The sequence below is a fragment of the Podarcis raffonei genome, chromosome 2, assembly GCF_027172205.1.
Source record: "Podarcis raffonei isolate rPodRaf1 chromosome 2, rPodRaf1.pri, whole genome shotgun sequence".
NCBI classification, from domain to species: domain Eukaryota; kingdom Metazoa; phylum Chordata; class Lepidosauria; order Squamata; family Lacertidae; genus Podarcis; species Podarcis raffonei.
Window position 1 is genome coordinate 763,587 of NC_070603.1, and position 27,210 is coordinate 790,796.

The 27,210-nt window shown below is 46.0% G+C and overlaps 1 protein-coding gene across 2 annotated transcripts; it reads left to right on the forward strand.

Annotated features, from left to right (window-relative positions):
- Positions 1-4,906: 4,906 nt before the first annotated feature.
- Positions 4,907-26,796, forward strand: DSN1 (DSN1 component of MIS12 kinetochore complex). Of its 2 annotated transcripts, XM_053369108.1 has the most exons (12): positions 4,907-5,019; positions 5,986-6,022; positions 7,362-7,419; positions 8,580-8,942; positions 16,517-16,590; positions 21,513-21,585; positions 22,715-22,802; positions 23,352-23,411; positions 23,857-23,928; positions 24,584-24,731; positions 25,195-25,282; positions 26,251-26,796. In XM_053369108.1, exons 1-12 carry the CDS (start codon positions 4,991-4,993, stop codon positions 26,346-26,348), a joined length of 1,188 nt encoding a protein of 395 aa, XP_053225083.1. In that variant the 5' UTR covers positions 4,907-4,990; the 3' UTR covers positions 26,349-26,796. The 2 variants fall into 2 exon arrangements, with proteins under 2 accessions (XP_053225083.1, XP_053225092.1); XM_053369117.1 differs by lacking the exon at positions 23,352-23,411.
- The last annotated feature ends 414 nt before the right edge of the window (positions 26,797-27,210 follow it).

Below are 27,210 nucleotides of genomic sequence, written 5' to 3' on the forward strand. Positions count from 1 at the left end.
TCCGTCCATGGCATGCGGCTTCACTCAGCAGGGGAAGCAGTCGACTCACAGCACCGCACTGCTCTCCGTCCCCCGTTCCGGAGCCTTTAAAAAGGCTCCTTCGCGGGTCGGGGGGGCGCAAATGGTGCCCGCCGAGTCACCAGGTCCACAGGCTTCAGCGCCTGTGGTTTCTGAGGGTCCCCGCGTCGCCGCGGCGGCAGGACCCGACCCCTACTGAGCCGATTCCCTCCGGAGCTCGGAGGGAATCCGCCATTAGGCGATGGCGCTAACCCGGAAGTCCATGAACATCTTTCTTTCAAGGTAGTGCAACCCCATCAGGAAGTGGCTGATGTTAACGTATGTCTCTTGCCCCACCCCTGAAGTAGCTCCCTGCAAATGGGAGGGTGCTGAGTCTCAGCAAATGTATAGTCCTCAGCCTCAGAAGTTGAACTACCTGGACCAGTTGTCAATCACAGAGGTGCTTAAGGTGGAGCAGAGGCAAGATGGAATTCAGGTCACAGAATCATAGAATTGCAGAGTTGCAAGGGACCCAGGGGTCATCTCAGCTTTCCTCTAAGGGGCACAAAAAAGATACAAGTTTGATTGGGATTGTACTTCAATTGCAACAAAATGTTTTCTTTCAGGGATTGGCTTTTTGTTTGCGTGCTCAATTAGAATCTTCGTCTCTTAAAATTTTCTTGAAAACTGGGTGTGGCAGAAAGCCTGTGTTTTCATCTTGTTAAAACATATTTGTTCTACAGGACTCTCTGATGTTGTGCATCTTGATCTCCTCTACAGCCAGTGTGGTGTAGTGGTTAAGAGCAGTAGACTCCTAATCTGGTGAACTGGGTTCGCGTCTCTGCTCCTCCACCTGCAGCTGCTGGGTGACCTTGGGCTAGTCACACTTCTTTGAAGTCTCTCAGCCCCACTCACCTCACAGAGTGTTTGTTGTGGGGGAGGAAGGGAAAGGAGAACGTTAGCCGCTTTGAGACTCCTTCGGGTAGTGATAAAGCGGGATATCAAATCCAAACTCCTCCTCCTCTTCTTCTTCTTAGAATCATAGAATCATAGAGTTGGAAGAGACCACAAGGGCCATCGAGTCCAACCCCCTGCCAAGCCGCCGCCGCTGCTGCTGCTGCTGCTGCTGCTGCTGCTTCTTCTTCTTCTTCTTCTTCTTCTTCTTCTTCTTCTTCTTCTTCTTCTTCTTCTTCTTCTTTGTATGTGATAGTTGTCATACAGGTCATGGTTACGTTTTAGGATTACATGGACTTACATCTTTCAAGGCTAAGACCAGCAGAGATTCCTTCATCCATAGAATGTGTTGCAACTACACAGCCTCCAACAGGCCCCATGGACCAGATATATAGACTAGATGCATCTAGTCACTGATGCCAATCTATAGCTATTGGGACATGGAGATATGAAAATGTTTCTTTGCTGCATAAGCTTCTAATGAGAAGCTAATGAGAAAAATGAAAATTGGATGAAGGAAATCTTAATTGTTTTCTGACCCTGAGTCCTATAAGTTTAAACTCTTAGGGTAGCTGTTTCTTTCTTTGAGTCATATTTAGTTTCTTATTATAAAGAGCTCTTTTAATACATCCTTCAAAATACAGAATGCACTGATGATTGATTAAAAAGATGCCCAAGAACAGCTGTGAATACAGCTCATATTGCAGTTGTGAAATTATTTTAAAATCAAGCATGAGTGTAAGCTGTGTGATCTGATATACTTGGAAACTGCCACCTTAATTTCAAGGAGGGGTTCTTAGCTAGCTGAAAGTGGATTTTCAATTGTGTAAAAGCCAGGATGTATTATTTAACACTGTGTTTGGCATTGTTTATAGAGACAGACAAGCAATATTTTAGAACTGAAAGTATTCCAATATTATAATTGCATTAACCCCTTTATACCCAGAAACCACCCGACACAACAGGACAACTTCAAAGCTATCCAAATCAACAAAATATATTGGTGACATGTTTCTAGATGAAATTTATGTAGAAAGTCCAGAGTCTATGTTCTGATACCACTTTCAGAAAATGGCCTGGAGTACCAACTTCTGAGATTTCCAGACCATCCAAATTCACAAGCCATGCAAAACTAGATTGGATTGAAGCACTAAATGATATAACTCACATAAACCATGTTCCAGGAAATTTATATTATTTACAGAAAAATGGCCCAGAAAGCTAACTTCCAAGCTATCAAAATGAACCCAATTGAAATCACATTGGACCAGAAGGGAGTGATGTAGTAAGCCACAAAATCTACAGAAACCATGTTCTGTTTCCAGGCAAAATGTGTATTTCAGGAAAGGGACCTGGAATGCAAATTTACAAGCCATTAAATTAACTCTTATGTTGGAGCAAATGGGAATGATGCAAATCCCGCAAAACTTCAACAGAATCCACATTCAAGCACCTATTCCAGACAATAAACTTTTTGATTATGGCTGCAACCCCAACTTCTGAGCTAACCCTGCCAACCCATTTGAGACATCACAGCCGTGAAGCTCCCTGGGTGACCTTGGGCTGGTCACTCACTCTTAGCCTCGCCTACCTCACAGAGTTGTTGCAAGGATGAAATGGGAGGGGACACTCTAAGCCATCTTGAGCTCCTTGCAGGAACGGTGGGATACAAAGACAGACAAGAATACAGTGGTCCCTCGGTTCTCAAACGCCTTGGTGCTCAAACAATGAGGAACCCAAACTCTGCAAACTGTAAGTGTTCTGGTTTACGAACTTTTTTTCAGAAGCCAATCATGCTCCGTTTTGAGTGCCACACTTCTGGTTTGAGTGTTACGCTTCTGAGTGCCATGCTTCCATTTTGAGTGTTGCGCTGAGGTCTGTCTGTCTTTGCTATTTATTTTGCATTTTTATTTCTGCGGCTCTTTTTGTTTTTGTGACACTGTGGAGCCCAGTTCAACTACTGATTGATTGATTGTGTGACTGTATTACACAATCAATGTATTATTGCTTTCATTTTATGGATCAGTGGTCTCATTAGATAGTAAAATTCATGTTAAATTGCTGTTTTAGGAGTTGTTTTTAAAAGTCTGGAACTGGTTAATCCATTTTGCATTACTTTCTATGGGAAAGCACGCCTTGGTTTTGGAACGGACTTGTGGAACAGATTAAGTCTGAGAACCAAGGTACCACTGTAGCTGATGGGATTGGTGCAGTAAGATCCCAAACTTTCACAGAATCCAGGCTTGCTATCCATTGTAGTTAAAGGATGAATCCAGAAAAATTGGCCAAAAGAACAATGCGACTTGAATTTGGGGCGATATTCTGCTAACAAGTTATGCTACTGAATGACCTTTACCTGCGTAATGTGATTTACGCACCCTCTCCCTGCGTCCCCCCTGAGGGTTGGGGGGATCCCCCTCCAGGCGCACAGGGAGAGGAAAGGGCAGGGAAGTTACATTGTGCAGCTGAAAGCTGCACTGTTATAATTCATTAGTTGAATAGCACCCTGGTTTGGGTTTCTTAGATGTTGCCATTCCAGGCATTTCCCCCGGAAAAACCTTTAGGCCCAGAACAGGTATTGGAATGTGGTTTTTGTGGAGGTTTTGTGGTTCACTGCATCCGTCCTGGCCAGTGATGTGTGGCTGGTGAACTTGGCTGGTTTGGATAGCACCAAAATAGGCAGGCTGGACCCAGGAGGCAAACTGAGGCAGCTGCCTCAGGTGGCGGAATCCAAGGGGGTCCTGCTACCATGGATGAACAGAGATTTCTGGGGAGATTTATCAGGGCTCTCTCAAGATCTCCTCTGAACCTGGAAGGTGCAGTGGAAGCTGCACAACCCAGGTAAGTGAGGGGGTGGTATCCTTTCACCTCGGGTGGCGAAATGGACACCCTGTCCCTTCTGCTCTGTTCTGGTTGAGCTCGGGTGTGATGGAGTTGATAAAAGAATACTGGAATGGTTCAGATTTAGGCTGAGAGGGAAGCGTAAGTAGATCAACCTGAGGTGTGTTTTATATGAGAGCCTCAACCATTCCTCTAACCTGTACAGTGGTACCTCTGGTTACGAACTTAATTTGTTCTGGAGGTCCGTTCTTCACCTGAAACCGTTCTTAACTTGAGGCACCACTTTAGCTAATGGGGCCTCCCGCTGCCACTGTGCCGCCGCCGCACGATTTCTGTTCTCATCTGAGGTAAAGTTCTTAACCCGAGGTACTATTTCCGGGTTAGCGGAGTCTCTAACCTGAGGTGTTTGTAACCTGAGGTACCACTGTACTGTTCATGTTGGAATGCACTGCGAGGCTGTTGTCTTTCCCTTAAATTCTGGCCACTTCTGTGTCTGTTGCTATGTTTTGTTTCTGGGGGTGGGGACAGGGGAGGAAGGGCAACGTGCATGACAACTACACTGAGACCCTCAATTTCTCATTTTCTGTTGGGAGCTCTTTATTTCCTCTGTTGGGCAAAGTGTTGACTTGTGGGGCAGAAGGGAAAAAAGGTCACCCAAAGTCATCCTGCTGTCAGTTGATTGACAGGTCTGCGGCTTTGCCCACCTGTCAAACTTCGGGTGCAAACCTGGCTCCCGGCTGCCGGAAGTTCCTTTGCCCTGGGCGCGTCTGTGTGTTTTGCTACACTTCCAGAGGCGGCGTGCCAACCTGCGCCTCGTGGGCTGCACAGCCCTGGCCTCCGGGTGGCCGTGGGGCGCCCGGAGGCTCCTCTCCCTCCTCTGCAGCTCAGTCGGGGGCGGGGGCTAGATGGGCCCGGGCTCGAGCACTGATTCCACTTGAGCTCAGGCCCCGCCCCGCCCCGCCCCCCGCTGCCTCTCTGGCGGGGGCCCCGCCTCCCTCTCGACTCGCCGCTTCTCGCGCCTTTCTAGCTCTACGGCTCCCAACCGCGCCCGAGCGGGCGGGGAAGAGGAAGACGCGCGTGAGTCGGGGTAAGCCAACAGCACCTTCCCAGAAGGCTCTGGGGCCGAGGGCGGGTGGGGCGCCGGCGCGCATGCGTGGCGGCGGGCTAGTTTGATTCTGGCGGCAGCGGCGACGTTGAAATGGCGGCGGCGGCGCCTCGTCCCGGCAGGTGACGGAGGGCAGCGAGAGGGAGCCCGGCCGGGGGCAGCTTCCGCGCCCGGTCTTGCGGGGGCGGGGCGCTGTTCGACGGAGTCAGTCCCCGGGCGGCGAAGGCCGTGGCTCCTCAGGGCAAAGCCCGCCGCGCCTTTCGCGGGGGGGGATCCCAGAAGGTCATCCAGTCCAACCCCGAGCGATGCAGAGGGAGGCGCACAAGTAGGCAGGCGAAGCAGAGAAACGGGCGGGGCGCCATTCTGTACTTGCCGCTGCTGTTCTGAGTGAAGCTGGTTATGACCCTCTTTATTTGGAAAATGTTCCATTTTAAGCAAGGGTTTGTTTCTGTTGCTGCTTGGGCCTCGATTGCGATTTAATTCTGTTTGTGTTATTTTATCTACAAATGTAGATAAAACCTACACTTTCATAGCTATATTGTATAGCAAGATGGGCTACAACACAAATAATAAAAACAGCAGTAGCCTTAAAAGCAAAATAAAAGCATCAATAAATACTGATTGGATTTTTTAAAAAAAGAAAAACAAAAACCACCCATATTGTAAAAACCTGTCTAACCAAAAAAAAGTTTTCAAGGGGATGATTCCTGCGGAACTGCTACTGGTAAGGAATTGCAGAGGACAGGGCTTGCCACGGGAAAGGGTCGCTCCCTCCTGGAGACCAACCAACCTCAGGGGTTGCATTGCTGCTGTTTTTTGTTTCCTTGGCTTTATAAGGTGTTGACCATCCTTTTGGCGGGGAAGAATGGGGTTGAATAATTAAAAATAAATAAAATTTACTACAGGAAATGCTAATAACACAGGTGTGTAACATGTAGGTGCTTTGCAAAAGTTAAGTGGAAGGTGAATTGATCCTAGTTGTGGGAGCAGAATGTGGTGTGGGAGAAATGCAAGGTGCAGTGCATGAGGTATTGGAGCAATGGGGTAGAAGCCCAAGGCTTAATTTTTGTTGTTGTTGAACTTTTCAGTACAGAAGACAGTCTTCCAAAGGGCATCACCCAACAGGTAACACAAGTGTTCTTTACCAGCTATAAAGTGCATAAAACTTAATGCCGCAATAACAAATTCCAAGCAATCCATACTTAGGGTTGCTACCTTGCTTTCCTGATGAATTCTTCGTTTAAATAGTTGCAAGAAAATTGGAAACCCAACAGGCACAGCATTTTTGAGAATGCTGCACCTGTTCAGTTGCTGCAGCTGTTAAAAGACATTAAGCTATGCTAAAAACATACACGGTGGCAGTCCGATTTCTACTATAACAATAGGCCAATGTGTGAGAGCCAGTTAATAAAATAAGTATCTGTACATGACAAAAAGACAATACTGTGCCCATTTCTTTGTAGCAGAAAAGTGGAGTGTTTAGTGTGAAGTATATCTGTAACACAAGTGACAGGTCTGGCTATGCATTTCCCTTTTTTGAAAAAAGCATGTCCTAATACCTTCTAGAGCAATTGGGTACATGTGTATATTATGTGAAATTGGGGCACTAATCATGTTTGAGGTCACGACTGATTTTGGACAGTGTTGCAGGGAGGCATTTATAATCTTTTCTTCAAGGGTAGCCTTACTTTTCTTTTTTAACTTATAGTGGGTATTTCCTATTATTTGAGGTAATTTTAAAATGCTCACTTTTTGCTCCAGATGTGGATCACATATGGAATGTAGTTTAATGGGAATGTGATGCATTTATAACCATACTGGAATATAAACACGGTTTGAAACACTGTGTTTCTTTTCTAGTTTCTTGTCACAATGGCTGCCTAAATCTCCAGGCATTGGTTATTTTTTCCATAGGTATGGATTATTAGCTGCTCTTTGTGTTATTGGTTTTTGCTTTTTTCAGTGGATGGATCATTGTTGCTTTTGGGTTTGCCTTCACATTTGTAAACCATAATCTGAGGCTTTAATCCTGTGCAAATTTTACTGGGTTGTATCCAGTGAATTTGTCCCATAAGGACTTCATTTTACACAATGAGACTTACCTCTCTCTCCTCTCCCCACCCTCCCATTCTGTTTTGCCCCTGCCCCGGAGGAGATTTTGGAGCTGTGGGCATGCAAAGAAAGGAAGTCATGTTGCTCAGAGGGAGGGAGGCCCTTGCACTAATGGGACGTCATCGGATACAACACACTGAATTTGATGGGACTGCTTCCATGTAAAATGTGTGCAGGATTAGGCTTTAAATGATTTAACAAGTTATTACATTGAGCATTGAAGGTTGGGCTGAAATTTAGGAAGAAAATAATAAATCTTGCAAGATTACATCATTGCAAAACCTGTAGAATCCTGTGAGGAGGAAAAAAATGTCTGATAACGTGTAATGAGAAATATTCATTTTTTGTTTAGAACTCTTCTAAAGAAAATCAGCCTGGCTTTGAAGATAGAAAAAATGTTGCAACATTAGGTAAAGGAATTGATAGTTTTTGAATTGTTTTACATGGTTACTGTATGCATGGATGCTCTGTTGCCGAGGCAGGAGAAACTGAACAGTTCATTTCCAGTTATTAAAAAATAAAATTGCAATTGAAGGGGGAAATGTAATATTTTGATAGCTCAAAAGTATGCCAACTAAACTCTGCTAATAGGTAAGAAGCTGGAATCTATGCAGCGAATTCATACTTCCCATCTGTATCCTCTGTATACACCACAGGACTTCTTAGAATCTCACTGCCCTTGAATTGCAGTTTAGGTTGCAGTCCTCTGCAACCTAGGAATAAACTCCACTGATGGTAATGGGGAGATCAGTAAATAAAAACAAATAAATTGATGATTGAAATTGTTTGCCTTAAACTTGTACAGCTTCAGCTCATAAGCATTGCTTTCCCAGTTGAGGCTCTTCCCTCAACTGGGATGCTTTGGAATTAAAAGCACTAAACCAGACAACAATGCTGTCAGGATGGTAATCTGACAGGTTACTATTAAGCAAGCAGGGATACCATTTAGTGATTTTTATTTTCCAACCTCCCATCTTCCTGAGGAGGCCCACCTGGCCATTCCATAGAGTCCTTTGGCAAACCCTTTTTTGTACTCCCAGACATTTACAACTGTAGGTTCATTTTACATAGCCATTGCTGCTGATGATCCTGCAATTCTATTTTTAGAAAAAGTTGTTTTGGCTTTTTAAATCTGATACATAGTTTTGATTGGGTTGCCTTTGCATTGTATTATCTTGTGAGCTGCCTTCACTGCCCCTGGTAGGTTGAAAGGCATGTTATATTTGCAGTAATAAATTTGATGTGCCTGTGGAAGAAGGAACTAGAACTAGTGTGCCTACACATTACATGCCATGGTGCTACAACATGAACTTTGGCACTGATTGGCTTAGAAGCTGTTCTCAGGTAGCCAAAGTTCTCCTCTTCACCCTCTTGATCATTCAAACTGGTGGATCCACAGTGTATTCCTATGGCACCTTCAAGCCCTTTGTTATGCAAAATAAATTCATGCATTAATTTAAATGTCAACTGCCATTGTTGTATACTTTGTTGCCATTGTGTATACTTGGATCTGCACTTCATAGTATTTCAAGTTTTTTGTTTAGTTTTTCCTCTTTTCCCTTCTTTCTAGAAAATGTGTGCAGTCAGGAGAAAACGGAGGCAGGATGTGCTTCTGAGCCAGATAACATTAGATTCAGCTGTGGTATCCAGAGTGACCCAGGAGCCAGTCACACTCAGGTGTTAGCAGAAATTGGCAAGAGAAAATGCAATCTAAGCCCCAGTCCAAACGAAGGGGATGCCCACGGCCCCAGCCCTAAGAAAGGACCTCTGCAGAATCTTGGTCCTGGATCAGGACAGGCTTCTACTTCATTTAACCAATCCTTTGGCCATCTCCCTAACCCACGAGTCATGCGTCATTCCTTGAATCGCTACAGTTTGAAGCTGGGCACTAATCGCCGGAAGTCTTTGCCTCCTCTTCACATGGATGTTTCTGGTATGTTTTCAGCATAATGTCACGACTAAGCTGGGGCTAGGTTAATAATAATAATAATAATAATAATAATAATAATAATAATAATAATAATAATATATTATTTGTACCCCACCCATCTGGCTGGGCTCACCCTGTCACTCTGGGTGGCTTCCAACAAAGATTAAAAATACATTAAAATGTCACTCATAAACAGGGCTGCCTTCAGATGTCTTCTGAATGTCAGGTAGTTGTTTATCTCTTTGACATCTGATGGGAGGGCGTTGCACAGTGTGATGGGATGGTGAGCTGCTTGTGCGTAAAATCCTAGTCCCTCAGAGTTTGGCTAAGTCCACAAACCTCTGTCTGTGACGGAGCTCCTTAAGCATGGCTCCATCAGTCGCTCGTAGAATCGGACAGTGGGCGTTTACGGAACTTCTTCCAGCATAAAAGCTCCTTAACGGAAACGCGTCTTCTGGACTCTCGGCGTGACAGTTTCCGGCGAGGAGTAGGTGTCCCTATGGGAGGTCCTGAAACCTCCCCACTATTTTCGCTGGAAGTGTCTCTGAGCCCTCCCTCCGACTCACTTTCCCTTGGAACTCCACTTCTCCCCCTGCTGGTTCCCTCCTCAGCTGAATGGTCTCTCTCACCCTCTGTGAGCCCTTTCACCTCCTGCTCCTTCGATGGCAGTTCCCTGACATCCACCTCCCCTCCAGGGCCCCCTTCACCCCCTTCCCTCCCCTCCTCTGCGGGAGGCGAGGGAGCAAAACCCCTGAAAGAACCTCCCTCATCTTCCGAAGTTTCGAACACTTCCCTCCACCTGTTGCTGTTTCCGGTTTCCAAGTACTCCTCCTCATCGGAGTCTGTTCCTTCTTCCAACTCCGATTCCCTGAATCCTTCCAGTTCCTCCTCATCGTCGGTGGTGCCAAAGTACTCCCTCCGGAACCTCGCTACTGGCTGAGGTTTCCTGGGGAACCTTTGGTGGAACGTTTCGATCAAGATCTCGTCACGGACCTCCTCTGCCGTCACCCAGGTGTTTTCCGACTCCGGTTCCCCTTCCCACGCGACCAAATACTCCACCTGATTACCCTTCCACCTGGAGTCGATGATCTCCGCCACATGGTTGCTGCTTTCCCTTTCTTCTAAGACTGGCCCCCGTGTGGATACCCCTTCACCTTCCCCCCTATATGGTGACAGTAATGACCTGTGGAATACTGGGTGCAGTTTCATGTGGTTCGGTAACCGGAGTCTGAAAGCCACTGGGTTGACCTGTTGGATGACCTCAAATGGTCCCAATCTTTTGGGTCTCAATTTCTTGCAACCCCCCTTGAACGGCAACCCTTGGGTTGATAGCCAGACCTGACTCCCCACCCTAATGGTTTCACCTTCCCTTCTGCTCTTGTCTGCCTGCCTCTTATATTCTTCTTTGGCCCTTTCTAAGTTGAGTTGGAGTTGACGATGGATCGCTTCCATTTCTTCTACAAAATGTTCGGCGTCCGGGACACTCCATCTCTCCCCTCCTCCCCCTGGAAACGCCCTGGGGTGGCACCCATAATTAGCCAAAAAGGGGCTCATCCCGGTGGACACATTCTCCGCATTATTGTAAGCAAATTCCGCTAGCGCCAACTTTTCGACCCAATCGTTCTCTCTGTCATTGACATAACACCTCAGGTATTGTTGGAGGATACCGTTTGCCCTCTCCGCCTGCCCATTGGTCTCAGGGTGCCTGGCAGTCGAAAAGTTGACCTCTACGTGCAACAAGCTCATAAGTTTCCTCCAGAATCTGGACGTGAACTGTTTCCCTCTGTCGGAGACCACCCTCAAGGGGGCGCCATGCAGCCTAAAAATATGTTCTACAAACAATTTCGCTGTCTCTTCCGCCGTGACTGCATGTGAGCAAGCTACAAAGTGACCCATCTTAGTTAACAGGTCTACTACGACTAGTATGGCGGTTTCCCCCTGGGATTTAGGCAGATCAGTCATAAAATCTATCGATACCGCCTCCCACGGTCGTTCTGGTGTGGGTAACGGTTCTAATAACCCCGCTGGCGCCCGCCTTTCTCCTTTGGCTCTCTGGCATTGGTCACACCCTCTCACATACTCCCGTACATCCTCCCTCACCTTGGGCCACCAAAACTCCCTGGTCACCAACCACATGGTCTTGTGTTGCCCAAAATGCCCCGCTGTGGGGTTGTCGTGCAGCTGTTTGAGTACTCTCCCCCTCAATTCCCCTTCGGGTATATATAGTGCCCCTTTGTAATACAATGCCCCGTTTCTTTCTTCAAAACCTCCGGGGTCTTCTCCCTCTCTCCTTAAACCTCTGAGCTTATTCTGGGCGTATTCATCATTTACCGTTCCCTCTACCAGTTCCCTTTGCCCCACCCAGGCCGCCCCACACACCCAGCGGTCCTCTGGGATAATATGTCTCTCTTCAGGCGCTCCCTCCCCCTCCAAATATTCAGGTTTGCGTGAGAGAGCCTCCGCTCTGATGTTTTCTGGACCTGGCACATAGCAAATTTCAAAATGGAATTTGGAGAACTCCTGGGCCCACCTCACTTGTCGTTGGTTGAGCACTCGTGCCGTTCTCCAATACTCCAAATTCTTGTGGTCCGTACACACTTGCACCTTATGCTGTGCCCCAATTAGTAAATGTCTCCATCTCCGGAACGCTTCGTGAATGGCGAGTAGTTCTCGGTCATATACGGTGTAGTTCCTCTCGGATTTGTTCAGCTTACGCGAAAAGAAGGCACACGGTCTCCATTCCGACTTATTGCTCCCCGGCTGAAGCAGCACCGCCCCCACCGCCCGGTCTGAGGCATCAGTTTCCACTCTCATGGGTTTTTGTAAATCCACATGCAGGAGCTGTTCTTCCGAAGCGAATGCCCTTTTCAATTCCTCAAACGCTTGCTCCGCCTCCGCCGTCCAAACGAATTTCTTCTTGCTGCTTAGACAGTCCGTGATGGGAGCCGTTAAGTGGGCAAAGTTCTTGATGAATTTACGGTAAAAGTTCCCAAACCCTAAGAACCTTTGCACATCCTTTTTCGTTTTCGGTGTCTTCCATTCCGGCACCGCCTGGACCTTGCCTGGATCCATGGCTAATCCCTTGTCTGATAAGCGGTACCCCAGGAATTCCACCTCCTTGGTGTGAAACTGACACTTCTCCAATTTCACCCACAGCTGGTTTGCTTGCAGTTGGCTCAGCACTTCCCTGACATCCTTTACATGCTGCTCCTCATTCTCTGAATATATCAGCACGTCATCGAGGAAGGCCACGCAATTCTTGTAGAGCAGAGGTCCCAGGACATGGTTCATGAACGATTGAAAACATGCGGAGCCTGATTGTAATCCGAATGGCATAACTAAATATTCAAAAGCCCCCAAAGGGGTGAACATGGTGGTTTTCCATTCATCCCCTTTCCTTATTCGTATCAGGTTGTATGCCCCTCTCAGGTCCAGTTTCGTGAATATCTTTCCCTTCCTCACCCTGGTCAAAATGTCATCAATTCTGGGCATGGGGAAAGCCACTGGTTCTGACACTGCATTTAAGGCTCTAAAGTCCACTACAAGCCTGGGTTTATCCGTGTTTTTTTTGTCCACAAAAAACACTGGGCTCCCCCCCACCGCTCTGGACTCTCTGATGAAGCCCCTCTTCAGGTTCTTATCAATAAACTCCCTTAACTCCTGCATTTCCCTGTCTGACATGGCGTACAGCTTGCCCACGGGGAGCTGGGCCCCAGGGACCAGGTTAATTTGGCAGTCAAATGCTCTATGCGGTGGTAGTTTATCTGCTTCCCTTTCGCTGAAGACCTTGCTCAGGTCAGCGTATTGTTTGGGCACCTTCCCTTTGTCCGCCACTTCCGTCCCTGCTAGAAAGGCTTTTGCCCCTTCTGGCACCTTTCCCTCTCTGCAGTGTTCCAGGCAATGTGCTGACCCAAAGGAAACCACTCTCTGATGCCAGCCCACTAGCGGATCATGCAACGCTAGCCAGCTCATTCCCAAAATAACGGGAGCCCCTCCCAGGGTGGCCACATTGAACGCTATCCTTTCGGTGTGCCTGGCCACCCTCATAACCATTGGGACGGTCTGTAGGCTAACTTCTCCTCCCAACAGCTCCCTCCCATCGATCGTGGTCACCTGCAGGGGGTTGCTTAAAGGGAGTATCTGTATCTGGTGTTCAGCTGCAAACTCCTTACTCATAAAATTACAGGAGCTGCCTGAGTCCAACAGCGCCTTTGTCTTTAGTGGGTATCCGTTTGCCAGCTCTAGCAACACCTCTATTACCAGGGCTGGTCTTGGAGGTTCCGGAGTGGGCACTTTTACTGCTCCTTGGCCTGGCTGCAGTGCCCTGACGGTGGCAGCCAGGCGTTGGCTTTTACTGGCTCCTGGACTCCCTCCTCCTTCCCCCCAACAGCTCCCGCCATCCCTTGCCATTCCTTTCTTTGCGGGCAGACTCTGGCAAAGTGACCTGGCTGCTGGCAGAGATAACATTTCTTGGTGCTCTTTCCCTCCTTCTTCCTCCCTTCACTGGGATTTGAAACTGCGCGCGCGCGCGCTGTTCCCACTTCCATCGGCTCTCCTGGCGGGAAATTTGGCTCCGGAATCTCTGGAATGCGGAAATCCCTCCAACGCTCTCCTTTCCCCTCCCGCTTCTCCAAGGCTCTTGCCTCCTGGCGCGCTCCAATGGTCAGCGCTGATTTGGTCAGCTGGTCCATAGACTCCGCCCTGGGCGCCCGGGAAAGTTCGTCTTTCACCGCCGAAGAAAGCCCCTCTTCAAAAAGCATTTGAATGGGTTCCGCCGATAGGTCCCACCCCAATTTATGTATCAACATTGTAAACTCAGTCCAGTACTCACGAACCGATCGGCTACCCTGTTTACAAGCCATCAATTGTCTGCGCACCAGTCCCTGTTCAATCTCGCTGGAAAACATCAAATCCATGGCGCGAAAAAACTTCCTCGTGTCCTTCAGCATTTCACTATTCCCTGCCATCAGGGGTCTAACCCAGTCTCTCGCCCCCCCCTTCGAGATGGCCAATCACAAACGCCACTCGCGATGCCTCGTCGGGAAAGTCGTCAAACTGCAGCTCGAGAGCATACTGCATCTCTGTCCTAAAGGCTTGATAGTCCCTGGGGTCCCCCCCAAACTTCTGCACCAATCCTGGCATCTTTCTTGCTAGTGTAGCGCCTTTTGCCTTTTCTGCATCCTGCGCCCTCCTTTCCTCTAGCCTCGCCGTTTGCAGCGCTAGATGGACTTCCAACACCCTGTACCTTTCTTCCAGGCTTGGACCCTCTCCAGCTCCTCCTGCTCCCCCGGCTCCGGCTGGGTTGCTCATGATGCCTCTCTGCACAAGCTGCTTTCAGGGACTGTCCGATTGCTGTGATGGGATGGTGAGCTGCTTGTGCGTAAAATCCTAGTCCCTCAGAGTTTGGCTAAGTCCACAAACCTCTGTCTGTGACGGAGCTCCTTAAGCATGGCTCCATCAGTCGCTCGTAGAATCGGACAGTGGGCGTTTACGGAACTTCTTCCAGCATAAAAGCTCCTTAACGGAAACGCGTCTTCTGGACTCTCGGCGTGACAGTTTCCGGCGAGGAGTAGGTGTCCCTATGGGAGGTCCTGAAACCTCCCCACTATTTTCGCTGGAAGTGTCTCTGAGCCCTCCCTCCGACTCACTTTCCCTTGGAACTCCACTTCTCCCCCTGCTGGTTCCCTCCTCAGCTGAATGGTCTCTCTCACCCTCTGTGAGCCCTTTCACCTCCTGCTCCTTCGATGGCAGTTCCCTGACACACAGGGTGGGCGCCATTACCAAGAATGCCCTCTGCCTGGTTCCCTGTAGCTTTGCTTCTCACAGTGAGGGAACCGCTAGAAGGCCCTCGGAGCTGGACCTCAGCATCCGGGCAGAATGATGGAGGCGGAGACGCTCCTTCAGGTATACTGGACCAAGGCTGTTTAGAGCTTCAAAGGTCAGCACCAACGCTTTGAATTGTGCTTGGAAACGTACTGGGAGCCAATGTAGGTCTTTCAGGACCGGTGTTATATGGTCTCGGCTGCTGCACCCAGTCACCAGTCTAGCTGCTGTATTCTATAATTCTATAACACCATTGTATAACAGTTCCCCCAGCTCCAGATGGTCCTGAAAGATGTTATGGTCGATGGTGTTAACCGCCGCTGAGAGATCCAGCAGAACTAGGAAACAGCTTTCACCTTTGTTCCTAGCCCGCTGAAGATCATCAACCAGTGTGATCGCTATGGAACTATAGAAGAAATATTCATTACTTACAGCAGCAGCTAAATGTATTATCCCTGAACAGATGCAACCCTGCATTGACTGGACTCAGTACTTCCATAAAAAGGGCCTTTCTGTTCTCTGGATAAAATTAATGTGCTCAGGGTACATATAGACATCTCACAGGTCTGGTACAGATGTAACACTTGTTCTCTGCAAACCATGATTTTCAATTTGGAAATCAACCTCAGAAGCACGGACCTCTGTGGAATGATTCCCCTTCCTCCTCCCTTGTGTTTATAATGGTTTTATGTTACATGTGTGCTATTGCAAACAATACCTAACAAACCAGGTCCCCAGAAGGCACAACCACTTCAAATCATGGTTTTATTTGATCTCAGGAAAATCTGGCTTGCAGTGGTGCACTTGGGCTTCTACTGTAGGTGACTCATAGGGACACACTGCCCATTGTTGATCTTTATTTACTTCCTAGATGAGTATTGTAGTTTTTCCTTAAAAATCCATGATATTGTGGAGGTGTGCCCCCCCCCCGAAAAACAGGAGAAAAAAATAATATTTTGTAGGTTTTGACTGAAGATAGTGGATTGTGTGCAGTTGATGACCATTTCGCGTGAGGATTCTGTTCCCTGTCACCTCACACGTTGGTGGAACACACATACATCTTACCCTGCCCCATTACGCCCTTTTAATGACATTTTTGGTGATGTTTACGGTCACTTCCGGGTTCAGTGCTGCACGTGATTGTGAGTCTTTTGGACAGGCATTAATCGGTTATCACTTGTAGTGTGTTCTGGATGGTAGCTGGAAGTGGCTTGTTTCTCAATAAGGTGGTGGTTATGGATGCACTGTGATGTCCAAAAAGTGCACTTCCTGCATGGACTAGTAGAGACTTGTGTTAATGGCCGGATGAAATCCATTGTAGGAAATCTCTTTCAGGCCTCCTCCTCATGGGTCCAGAAGATGATTCACTTTCTCTAATTTGTGTTAAGGAAAGGCATATGTGTTACTCTTAATGGTGCAATGCTATTATACGTGTCTGGAAGTAAGTATCCCTGTGATTAGTGGGTCTTACTCCCAGGCAAGTGTGTGTAGAATTGCAGGCCAGGTCAGTCACAAATGCTGGGCATAATGGGGAGCCAGATGAGATATCTGTAGTAGTGTTATTGATGTGAAGAAACAATCTGTATCCACGTCTGATAAAATTGTGGTGGATGGTTACAGCTTAGCAATCAGGTATGCTTTGATTACGCAACTATTTAATGTACTGTACAGTACCGAAAAGATGTTAAAAATGCACAATTGAATTATTTGGCTAGTGTTATTGGACTTTAAGTGGTATTGTGCTTAACTTTCAGAACTGAGTAAAGCAATCAGCCTGGACTTGCCAGAGACAGACAGAATGGTGGAACTTCTCCACTCCAGCTTCCGGGTAAGGCTGTCTGTCTCACAAAAATGCTCTCCTTTCTACTCTTTATTAGTTCTTGCTGCTGACCTTTAAAGCCCTAAACAGCCTCAGCCTTGTGTTACCTGAAGGAGTGTCTCCACCCCGGACACCGGGGTCCATCTCCCGAGGGCCTTCTGGTGGTTTCCTCACTGCGAGAAGTGAAGTTACAGAGAACCAGGCATAGGGCCTTCTCGGTAGTGGCACCCACACCGAAGGCAGCCCTGTATAGGGAAGCCTTTTAATGTGTAATGTTTATTATGCTTTCATATTTGTTGGAAGTATTAATAATAATAATTTATTATTTAAACCCCGTCCATCTGGCTGGGTTTCTCCAGCCCAACAGAATTGATGATGATAATGATAATAATGATAATAATGATAATAATGATAATAATAAGCGATCAAACATCAGACATTAAAAACTTCCCTAAACAGACTTCCGGGTTAGCGCCATCGCCTAATGGCGGATTCCCTCCGAGCTCCGGCGGAAATCGACTTAGTAGGGGTCGGGTCCTGGCGACGCGGGGACCCTCAGAAACCACAGGCGCTGAAGCCTGTGGACCTGGTGACTCGGCGGGCACCATTTGCGCCCCCCCGACCCGCGAAGGAGCCTTTTTAAAGGCTTCGGAACGGGGGACGGAGAGCGGTGCGGTGCTGAGAGTCGACTGCTTCCCCTACTGAGTGAAGCCGCATGCCATGGACGGAGAGCGCTGACTTCTTTCTCTGAACATTTGGACTAAAAGTAACAACCCGTGAGTAATACGGAAATTGGACTTAAAAAGGGAAATTTTTCTTGGGAATTAGGCACGACCGGGTAAGGTGCAAAGAGGAAGTCCGCCTACCCGCCTTGTAAACATCTTAAAGCAAGGATTTTATAACTAAGGTTGAGAGAACACCTTTCTCTTTTGTGGATAAAAGCAATTAACTCCACGTTTTGGCAATATAAGTGATTGTGCTGGAGGATAAGAGTTAATATTGAGAGCGGAATTGTCACCCCTCCCCCAGGACCCGGGAGCGATCGGTGAGAGAGCCTGCTGAAGAGATATAGAAGACTTTGACAGCTGTCAAACTAGCTGTCAAAGTTGGGGAAAAAGGAGAACTTTGTTTCTGTTGTCTTTGCTGGTTATATTTGTTACAATTTGGTAATAAATTGTTAAAAATAAAGAAGAAAAGGCTAATTTGACTTTTGGGTTGGAACTGGAAGATACTAAGAAACCAGAACCCCTCTAGAGGGGGTTCAGGACATTACAAGAATGGCTGTAAGTGGAAAAACACTGGCTGAACTGGAGAGGACTTTTTTTCTCTTGGGAAAGTTACAAGAACAAAGTGATGTTTTGGCTACAAATGTTATAATATTGAATGAAACAGTAAATAAAACTACTGAGCCTGGAAGGGACTTGACTCAAGTCTTTGCAGCTGAACAAAAAGGTTTTGCAGCTGAACTAAAAATCTCTGCAGCTGAACAAGAAAAGAAATCTGAGAAATTTGAGAATGTGAGGAAAGAGATACATGATGATTTGAAGGAAAAGGAAGGAGGAGCTATAATGCCACAGATGATTAAGGAGAGCCAGAGGCCGGTTAAGATGGATACAAAGGAAAATAAGATCAGGATGATGAAAATTTGGTTTGAATTGAAGAATGGAGAATGGAGAGATCTCCTTATGTGGAGATCTGAAGACCTGTGGATTACAAACCTGGCTAAAGTCGAAACTGGAGCTTTTGGGACATTTGGACTTAAGAGAAGCAAGAAACAAGATTTTGGCTCCACTTTTAAATATGGAGGCCTGGCTGGAAGAAACATGGACCTTATTGGGACAGAGCTTCTTCGAGATTTGGTGTTCAATATAAAGGACTATCAAAAAAACCGGCAGAGAGGAATTGAGAGAGAATTAAGAGCCTCGGACGTGAGGTCGCCAGGCTGACAGCAGATAGACTGATGGACATTTGCTGGGTTTTCGAAACCGGGAAAGGGGGGGTGGGGCTTTGGGAATCCAAAGGGTGTACAATTATACTCTGTTTCTTTTAATTTTGTTTTGCTACTAATATAAAAATGGGGAATTCGTGGAAGGGAATTGGGGTCGACCTTAGAAAAAGATTTTTAAGAATAAGTACTGATGTATAAAGACTGAGGTTTATAAGTTAAAATTGGTTAACTAAAATGAATTAAAGAAAATAAGGTAAAGTTTGGGGACAAGAACTTGCTGAGCTAAAAATTGGAAATGGAATACAAGAAGGGGAGGTGTGGGGAAGTCAAGGAAATTGGTTATTGACAGTAAGGAATGTAAATTTTATGTGTTTTTAATTGTTTTTTGTTTTTTCTTTATTTTTTGAAAATTTCAATAAATATTTATTAAAAAAAAATTAAAAACTTCCCTAAACAGGGCTGCCTTCATATGTCTTCTGAAAGTCAGATAGTTGTTTATTTCCTTGACATCTGATGGGAGGGCATCTCACAGGTCGGGTGCAGCCTGGTTCCCTGTAACCTCACATTTTGTAGTGAGGGGACTGCCAGAAGGCCCTCAGCACTGTACTGGGCTGAACGATGGGAGTGGAGACGCTTCTTCAGGTATACTGGGCCGAAGCCGTTTAGAGCTTTGAAGGTCAGTACCAATACTTGAATTGTGCTCAGAAACGTACTATGAGCCAATGAAAGTCTTTCAGGACCGGTGTTATGTGGCCTCGGCGGCCACTCACAGTAACAAGTCTAGCTGCCGCATTCTGGATTAGTTGTGGTTTCTGGGTCACCTTCAGAGGTAGCCCCACGTAGAGCACCTTGCAGTAGTCCAAGCAGGAGATAACCAGAGCATGTTCCACTCTGGTAAGACAGTCTGCGGGGAGGTAGGGTCTCAGCCTGTGTACCAGATGGAGCTAGTAGCAGCCCTGAACACACACCTCCATGGATAACTGAGTCCAAAATGACTCGTAGGCTGCGCACCTGGTCCTTCAGGGGCACAGTTACTCCATTCAGAACCAGGAAGTCCTCCACACCTGCCTGTCCCCTGTCCCCGCAAAACAGTACTTCTGTCTTGTCAGGATTCATCCTCAATCTGTTAGCCGCCATCCATCCTCCAACCACCTCCAGGCACTCACACAGGACATTCACCGCCTTCACTGGTTCTGATTTAAAAGAGAGGGAGAGCTGGGTATCATCCGCATATTGATGAACACCCAGCCCAAACCCCCTGATGATCTCTCCCAGCGGCTTCATATAGTTAGATAGGCAGGATACATATAATAAAAATGTCATTATTATATTCTGCAATGTGTTTCTGTAGCTTCCCCAGCTTAAAACCAAGCTAACGTGTGTGAAACTGCATTCTGCAGTCACACGTACTGTTACGACACACATTACCTGGAGTGCTCTCCCTAGAGAGGCTAACCTGACACCTACTTTACTGTATTTTTGGCACCAGGTGAAGATCTCGTAACATTGCTGATACTATTTTATTATTGTCTCTGCAAAATAAGAGTAGTTTGGCAGTTCTTCAGCTTTTATGCCTGGGTTTTAGTTTCCATCTTGTCTATCTATACCCAGCCAGAGGGCGGGGTATAAATAATAAATTATAATTAAATTATTATTATTATTTTACAGATGGATTTGACCTATTGCTGGCTTTTAGTTATTTATAGTTTTGCTGAGTCATGATTTTAAATTTGCTTGTTTTACTGTCTGTCACAGAAAAAATTAGGTGACCCAACTTGCATAGAATAAAATTGGCTTTATTACTGTTTATTCATTTTTATGTTAGTGTATGAGGCTTTAATTGTGGCTTTACAGTGTCGTTTTTACCATATCTACTCAGAAGTGAGTCCTATTTAATTTAGTGGATTTTCTCCCAGATAAGGGATTTTAAGTTTGCAGTTGTAAGCTGCTCTGTATTTTTGGTGGGATGACTTAAGAAAAGCAGTAAACTAAAAAATCACTGGTCTTATTCATTCCTTGCCCCCACCCCCTTTCAATGTCTTTCAGTCTACCTTGTGGTCTCCACTCCCAAATTTTAGATTGTAAGATTCCTGGGACACAAACGTAGCTGTTGTGTTGTGCCTGTCTTTTTTGCCACTGCTGTAAATGCCATGTATGCTGCTGATGATGTCCTAATTATCCATTTCTGTCATGCTTTCCCCTCATCATTGGAGTGGATTTCCTCTTCCAACTGGCAGGTGCAATGTATTAAAATTAGCTTTAGAACCTCGGTCTCCGCAGTTAGAGGCTCCACCTGCCCTCTTAAAGTTCTTTGACCTGTCACTTCATATGCCTGTGGAGCTCTGGCTCAGATCCCAACTTCACTTGACTATTTCTGAGTTTCTACACCCAAACCTGGGCACTGTGAACTCTTTAGAGCTTGGCATTCCTTGCATCTGAAAGCTTTTTGTCTGCTGTCTCATATTTTTTAAAAATTGCCCAGTAATGTGCTGAGTGTGGTGCCTCAGCCAGCAGTCTTCATCTGAGGCTTGGTGGAAATCCAGCAGCAGGTAGAGGCAGGGCCAGAAGCCCAGAGAGAGATGTGCCAGACACAGGAGCTGTTACCTAGCATTGACTAAGAAGGCTAACTTGCTTGAGGGCCTCCAAACCAATTTTATGTGGGTCCTCATGGCCCAACTGATGTTTTATCTTAACAAAAAAACACTCTAAGCAGTTTGCAACAGTATCAGCATGCAACACCATCTGGAGAATCACAGGTTGCTCATTCCTGGTATAGAGAATAAAAGGGCATTTGTGAGTAAAGACGCTGCCTTGGCCACAATACTGAAAAAGCCTGCATTGATTTTTTGCTTGTGGCTCCTCTTTTCTTGTGCTATTTGATATCTGCCTTGTTCCCTTCTAGTAGTTCTCTGTCTGAATGCTATGAACACTATGGAAGCAAATGCCCCCGCTTACAAATATTTTTCTTTCCCCTCCCTCCTAGTACTCTGCCCGGAAACTTGAGTGCTCATTAAAGCAGACTGAAGGTTTTGATCCTGAAACTTTTGAACAGAAAGGTGGGTCTTAACATCAGTTGACTTAAACAAAGAAGAAGTGTGGCATAGCTGAAGGATGCATGGAAGTCAGTTTTATTGAGGGCCTAAAAATTATTCATGACTGCCTCGGAACTGAAGTAGCTTTGCAAAAGACGCAGGCCAGTAGTACACTGTTGCTGTTATACACCTTTGCTTTCCCTATAACCCCATTGCTTTAAATTGTTGAGCTTCAATTCTGGTGAAGTAATTGAGAAAGCTAGGACCATCTGTTAAGGATCTACCATAGGTGCATAGGAAATCCTGTGCAATACAGTAAGTCCACAACTTATGTGTGTTTAGCTTGGGTGCATTCAGCTTTAGTTCTGTGGCAAAAAAAGAAAAAAAGGGGGCAGGCTTCTGGGAAGAATGACTTTGGCAACCCACCTGCCATTGAACCCATTGAGTTTTGACTATACATGATTTTGGCTTTAGGTGTGATCCCTGGAACCTAACCCCCATGTTGTTGCAGGCTTACTGTACTCCCGTGTCAGTCTTTAGAATGCACTGGCTATCTTACTCTTCACCTTCAGTGAACACTTTTCCATGTTGACTTGTCTGTGGAGAAAAGCCTCAAGAGAAAGGCCCTGACTCCGAGGGAGAGGCCCTGCTTGGCATGCAGGAGGTCTAAGTCTCAATCCCCAACGGGGAAAGATGTCAGAAACTTTCTGTATTCCTGTGTGCCTTGGAACCTCTGTTCATTGCAGGGAATTCTGAGGTATATTCCAGGGTGCATATCTGGTTCACACAATGCTCTAGCTAGGAATATGAAATGAACTTAAGCTAGGTGACCATGGTTCCGTTTGCCTGGTACTGTTTACTCCAGGGGTGGGGAGCCTTCAGCACTCTGTAAGTTGCTGAACTACAACACCCGTCAGCCTCAGCCAGTAGGGCCATATAAGGCTGATAGGAGTTGTAGTCATGCAAGGAGAGAGAGCCAGAGGTTCAAATTGAGCTATTGACCCTGCTGTCACATTATGTGAACAAAGAACATAGAATAATGCTGACTTGCTCCCTGGAACAGAGATGAAAAACAACTGTTTCAGCCCATATTAAGTTGGCCCCTCACATGGAATTTTTGTTTACTATGATTTCTCTTTATCTCTACCTTCAGTGAACCTACTTTCAGAAGATCTGAACCACTGTACAAAGAAACTCAAACTAGATGGAACTCTGCAAAAATGCCTTGAGGACTCCCAGGGGTAATGGCTACTTGCCCTTCATCCCAATCGTGCACTTAACACAATCCTGGGTTGATTGCCTTCTTGGTTTTCACCTCATCACATGAAGCTGTCACTCAGGCTAGTAAAATCTCAGCTAAGCTTCAGGCAATGGCCTGTGAGCAGCACCAGAAACTGCTTTTTTAAACAGGAGAGCGAGATACAGTAAACCCACAATTTGCACACATTTAATTTGTGTGCATTCAGCTTTACACACATGGTAATCATCAAACTTATGAAGGTTGCAGACCAGCATAAGATAAAAACATGTGAATAAAATACGCACATGGTAATTAAAAACAACAACAAAAATAGAAAGGGAGCAGGCTTCCAGGAAAAATGACTTTGGCAATGCCACCCTTCATTGAACCCAATGGTTTTGACTAAACATGATTTTGACTTCAGGTGCGATCCCCGGAACGTAACCCTCGCGTTAGTTGTGGGCCCACAGTACAACACCGCAGAATTACACTGAAGTTACGAGGAGTCCCTCTGCCATACTTCATAACCATTTAAGTCTTTCTATTTTAGGGGCTTAGCAGATCCAGTGCTGAATTCCATGGTGGCTGCCTTAAAGGAGACGACAGTCAGGTAAGACCTATCTAGGGTGGGGTCTATGATTTTATTTTGAATATTTTATTCATATATCTTGGAACTTCTCAATAACTTGTGGAGGAGTATAATTTATGTGCAATCTTGTCCCATCAGAGCAAAGCTACTCAGTCCTGCCCTGCTTGTAGGGCGTACTAGAGGCTGAATAAAAGAAAGTCCTTCACACGGCACATAGTTAAAATATGCAGCTCTCTTCCCCTGGAGGCAGTGATGGCCACTCACTCAGAGGGCTTTGAAAGAGGATTAGATCTATGAAAGAGGTTGTGTTCTGCCTTCAGGAACTGGAGGCAATGTTCTTCCTCCACAGTTGGAAGAAGTGTGCTTCTGAATATTAGTTACTGGAAACCACAGGAGGGGAGGGGAGGGCTCTTGTGCTCAGGCCTTGGCATTAAACAGTCTGTTGTCTTTTCTCTTCATTCTCCAGGTTCTCTGCAGAGGATCAAGCCTGGGAGGAACTGCTTCTGTCTTACCAGAAAAATGCAGAGGATATATCCAGGTTAGAGCGACCATCTTCCCTTTGACAAGGCAACTAGAGGTGGTCACTAAATTGAACTTTGAGCAGAGCACAAGTAACCCAGAGGCTGTAAAATTAACTCAGTGAAAAGAAACTTGAGAAGCTTAAGGGTGTGTGTGCAAAAAGAGAACTAAATACAGACAGAGGTCCACAATATATGCCTGACTTTGGTACCCAGGTCAAAATTTGTGGTTGCCACGGCCCTGACTCTCTAGTTGTTCCTGACCTTATGCCTCCTTGCTTCATTTCCTAGTTCCAAGTTTGTAGCTAGAAAAAGGTGGTGGGGAGGCAGGGGAGGTACAGGACAATTATAGTGCCTCAGCAACACTCTGACCAAGCAATTCAGCTGTGAAGCCGGCGAAGGGGCAGGGATTATCATGCAATTGCATGGACTATTCTTACCATGATGAAAGCAGGCTCATCATGTTTGCCAGAAGGCAGTTACACACTTATATATGTGAACTTCTTGGCATGCTCACAGTGCTAATACAAATGTGGATGCTAGATCAGTCTATTGGGCTGTATTGTCTTGCCTTGCCTGTATTGCCTTGCCCCCAGATATGAGCCTATAAACTTGCTTCCTGATGTTAGTATGCTGGATGGCATCAGCTATTAAGCACTGAAACTTGACTTTTAGGCAGCTACAGGAGTACAAGTTGAAGCAAGTGCCAGAGGAGCCTTATAGCTATACTGGGGCATCCCAGGCCCATGTACTTCAAGCCAAGCCAGACTACCAGAAAATACTGGATTCTCAAGGAGAGGTCTTTGACTACATGGAGCTAGTGGTGAGTCATGTTTGAAGATCCAGGGCAAACAAAAGGAAGACCTTGTTCACAGTTAAATCATGGAAATTTTCACCACAAGCTGTAGTGATGGCCACAAAGGGGATTAGCAGAATTCACAGAGGATAAGGCTATCCGTGGCTCCTAGCCATAATTGCTGTAAATATATAATATTTATTATATATATTTATTTATACCCCGCCTTTTTTCCTGATGGGGCTCAAGGCAGCTTAAAGGTAAAAACTGCTAAAAACATAGTCAGATAGAATTAAGGTTTAAATGGAGCAGAAGGTGACAGGGTCCACTCGCCATGGAAAGGTGGCTTCTGATTTCTGTTGCTTAATAGATCTGGATGTTCTTCTGAAAAGCAAATCCTAGGAATATCCAGATGAAACTGAAGGGGAAGTCTGTCCTTTTTTGGGATCCCATTGTTGGGTTCTGACCTTTAAAATGTTTGTTTCCTTAGCTGGATGAAGTCCATCAGATGGTGAAGGCTTGTCAAAGTTATATAGAAGACGTTACACGGTATCTTCAGAAGCTATCAGTGCAACTTGGTAAGCATTTATTTTTAGCCATGCATTGATTATGGCTGCTTAACCAGCGAATGTAAAATAGTGCCTTAAAAACCCCCTCTTCTCCCCATTAAGAGCATGTTCACTCGACATTTTTCTGATGCATGGGGGTGCACCCCCCTTCCATTAGAGAGTTGTGCAAGGGTGTATTTTGCTACATCTGCAGCATTTGGAAGACACTGCATATCCTATGTGAACTTTGTCTCAATTCCTGGATAAGTAGAAAACTGAAAGTGATCATTTGTTCTCACATCTTACAAATTCAGTTCAGATTTGATCTTTTCAGCCCTACCTGTAGTTGTTTATTACTGGGGGTTTTTAAATATCCCTGGCTTGTAGGTCTGCTCTAATTAATATTTTTGAAGTTGCCAGGATTGTTGGATTTATGTAATAAAGGTCTCTCATTTTCCTAAGGTGCTAATGCAGAGTCCTGGGCTGTTCTTTCCTATACTGCGAATTTCCATGTGCTTACACATCCCTTAATTTTCAAAGCTGATAGCTATTTGTCTTACACATGAAATGGTGTAATGCTCCTTGACCATTATTTTTTAATGTATATTTTAATTGCTATTTTTATTTTGTATTTTTAGATAAGCTGGATTTTAATTTTTGACTTTAGCGGTTTTTATGATTAGGTGGTTTACAGACTCTGATAAATAGAAGTCTAGAAGGCAAATTATATTTGGGAGAGACTGAATACATTATTTGTCCAATTTACAGAAACAGATAATTGGGCTGAGGAGAGAGAGAATTTTGACTTAATCCGCAGAGACTATGTGGCAGTTCCCACAACTTAGGCTAGTCAAAAAGCTAGCTATTCCTCTTACAAACATGAAGCCTTGCAAATAAATAATTTGCCATAAATGTGCAATCTGATGGTCTCTGTTTTTGCTGTATTCTAACCATGAGAAGCATCTGGAGGCAACTAAGGATTCTTGTTTCAATTTCAGCATCAGGGACTTTCCAGAACTTAGAAAATTCACCAGCCCGGAAACTGCTCAGACTTCCCCCAACAACCCCATCTGTGATCCAGCCTCCAGAGGGGTAGAGCTGCATTCTTCTTTCATTTGCAAGCTTGGGATGCAACTCCGCAGCTGACCACTTCTCAGCACTATGGCCGGCTTTGGGTTTGATCTGCACTTCAGGGACGGTGGCATTCTTGCCCTGCAGCGCAAAAGGATGGGGCAGATGAAAATAATGTTCTATCCTATTGGACAGATCCTTGCTGGACAGTAATACTTCCATTTTTCCAACCAAATAAGAAAATGCTCCCCACCCCCAATTGCATTGAAGCACAGTACACTCATCGTTCCACAAACTTAAAAGAAGATGACAATGGATTTTCCAATCACAATCCTAACTGCAGCTGTAAAATGGTACTGGCTTTTATTTTCTCTTTTCTAACTCACAGGTTTGACCTGATAGGTAATAGGAGTCTAGCTTGAAACACTTGGTAATGGCTGCAGATCACAGCTTTGTGTGTGTGTGTGTGTGTGTGTGTGTGTGTGTGTGTGTGTGTAATATGATGCCAAGGTTTTAGTCACAGAGCTAAAATCAGATAAAACCGTCCAATGCTCTTTCCCTCTTCATTCAAATTTTTAAATCCACAGCTGCAAGTATGTATGTAGTCCATAACCAGCAGGGGCGTCTTACCCATAGAGGCTAGTGGCGCGGGGCCCAAGGCACCAAGTTCTGAAGGGCGCCAGGGAAGAGGTGGAGGCTGGACGCGGCACCTCCCAGCATCAGCTCGCCGCCCTCGCCTGCTTCTGCCATGCCAAAGCAGCGCCGCACCCAGAGCCTCCATCTGCTGTAGCCACCGCAGCACGAAGCGGCCAGCTGAGCCAGGAGGCGCCGTGTCCAGCCTCCGCCTCTTCCCCACTGGAGGAACCGCCCTCCAGCCGCTGCCCGCC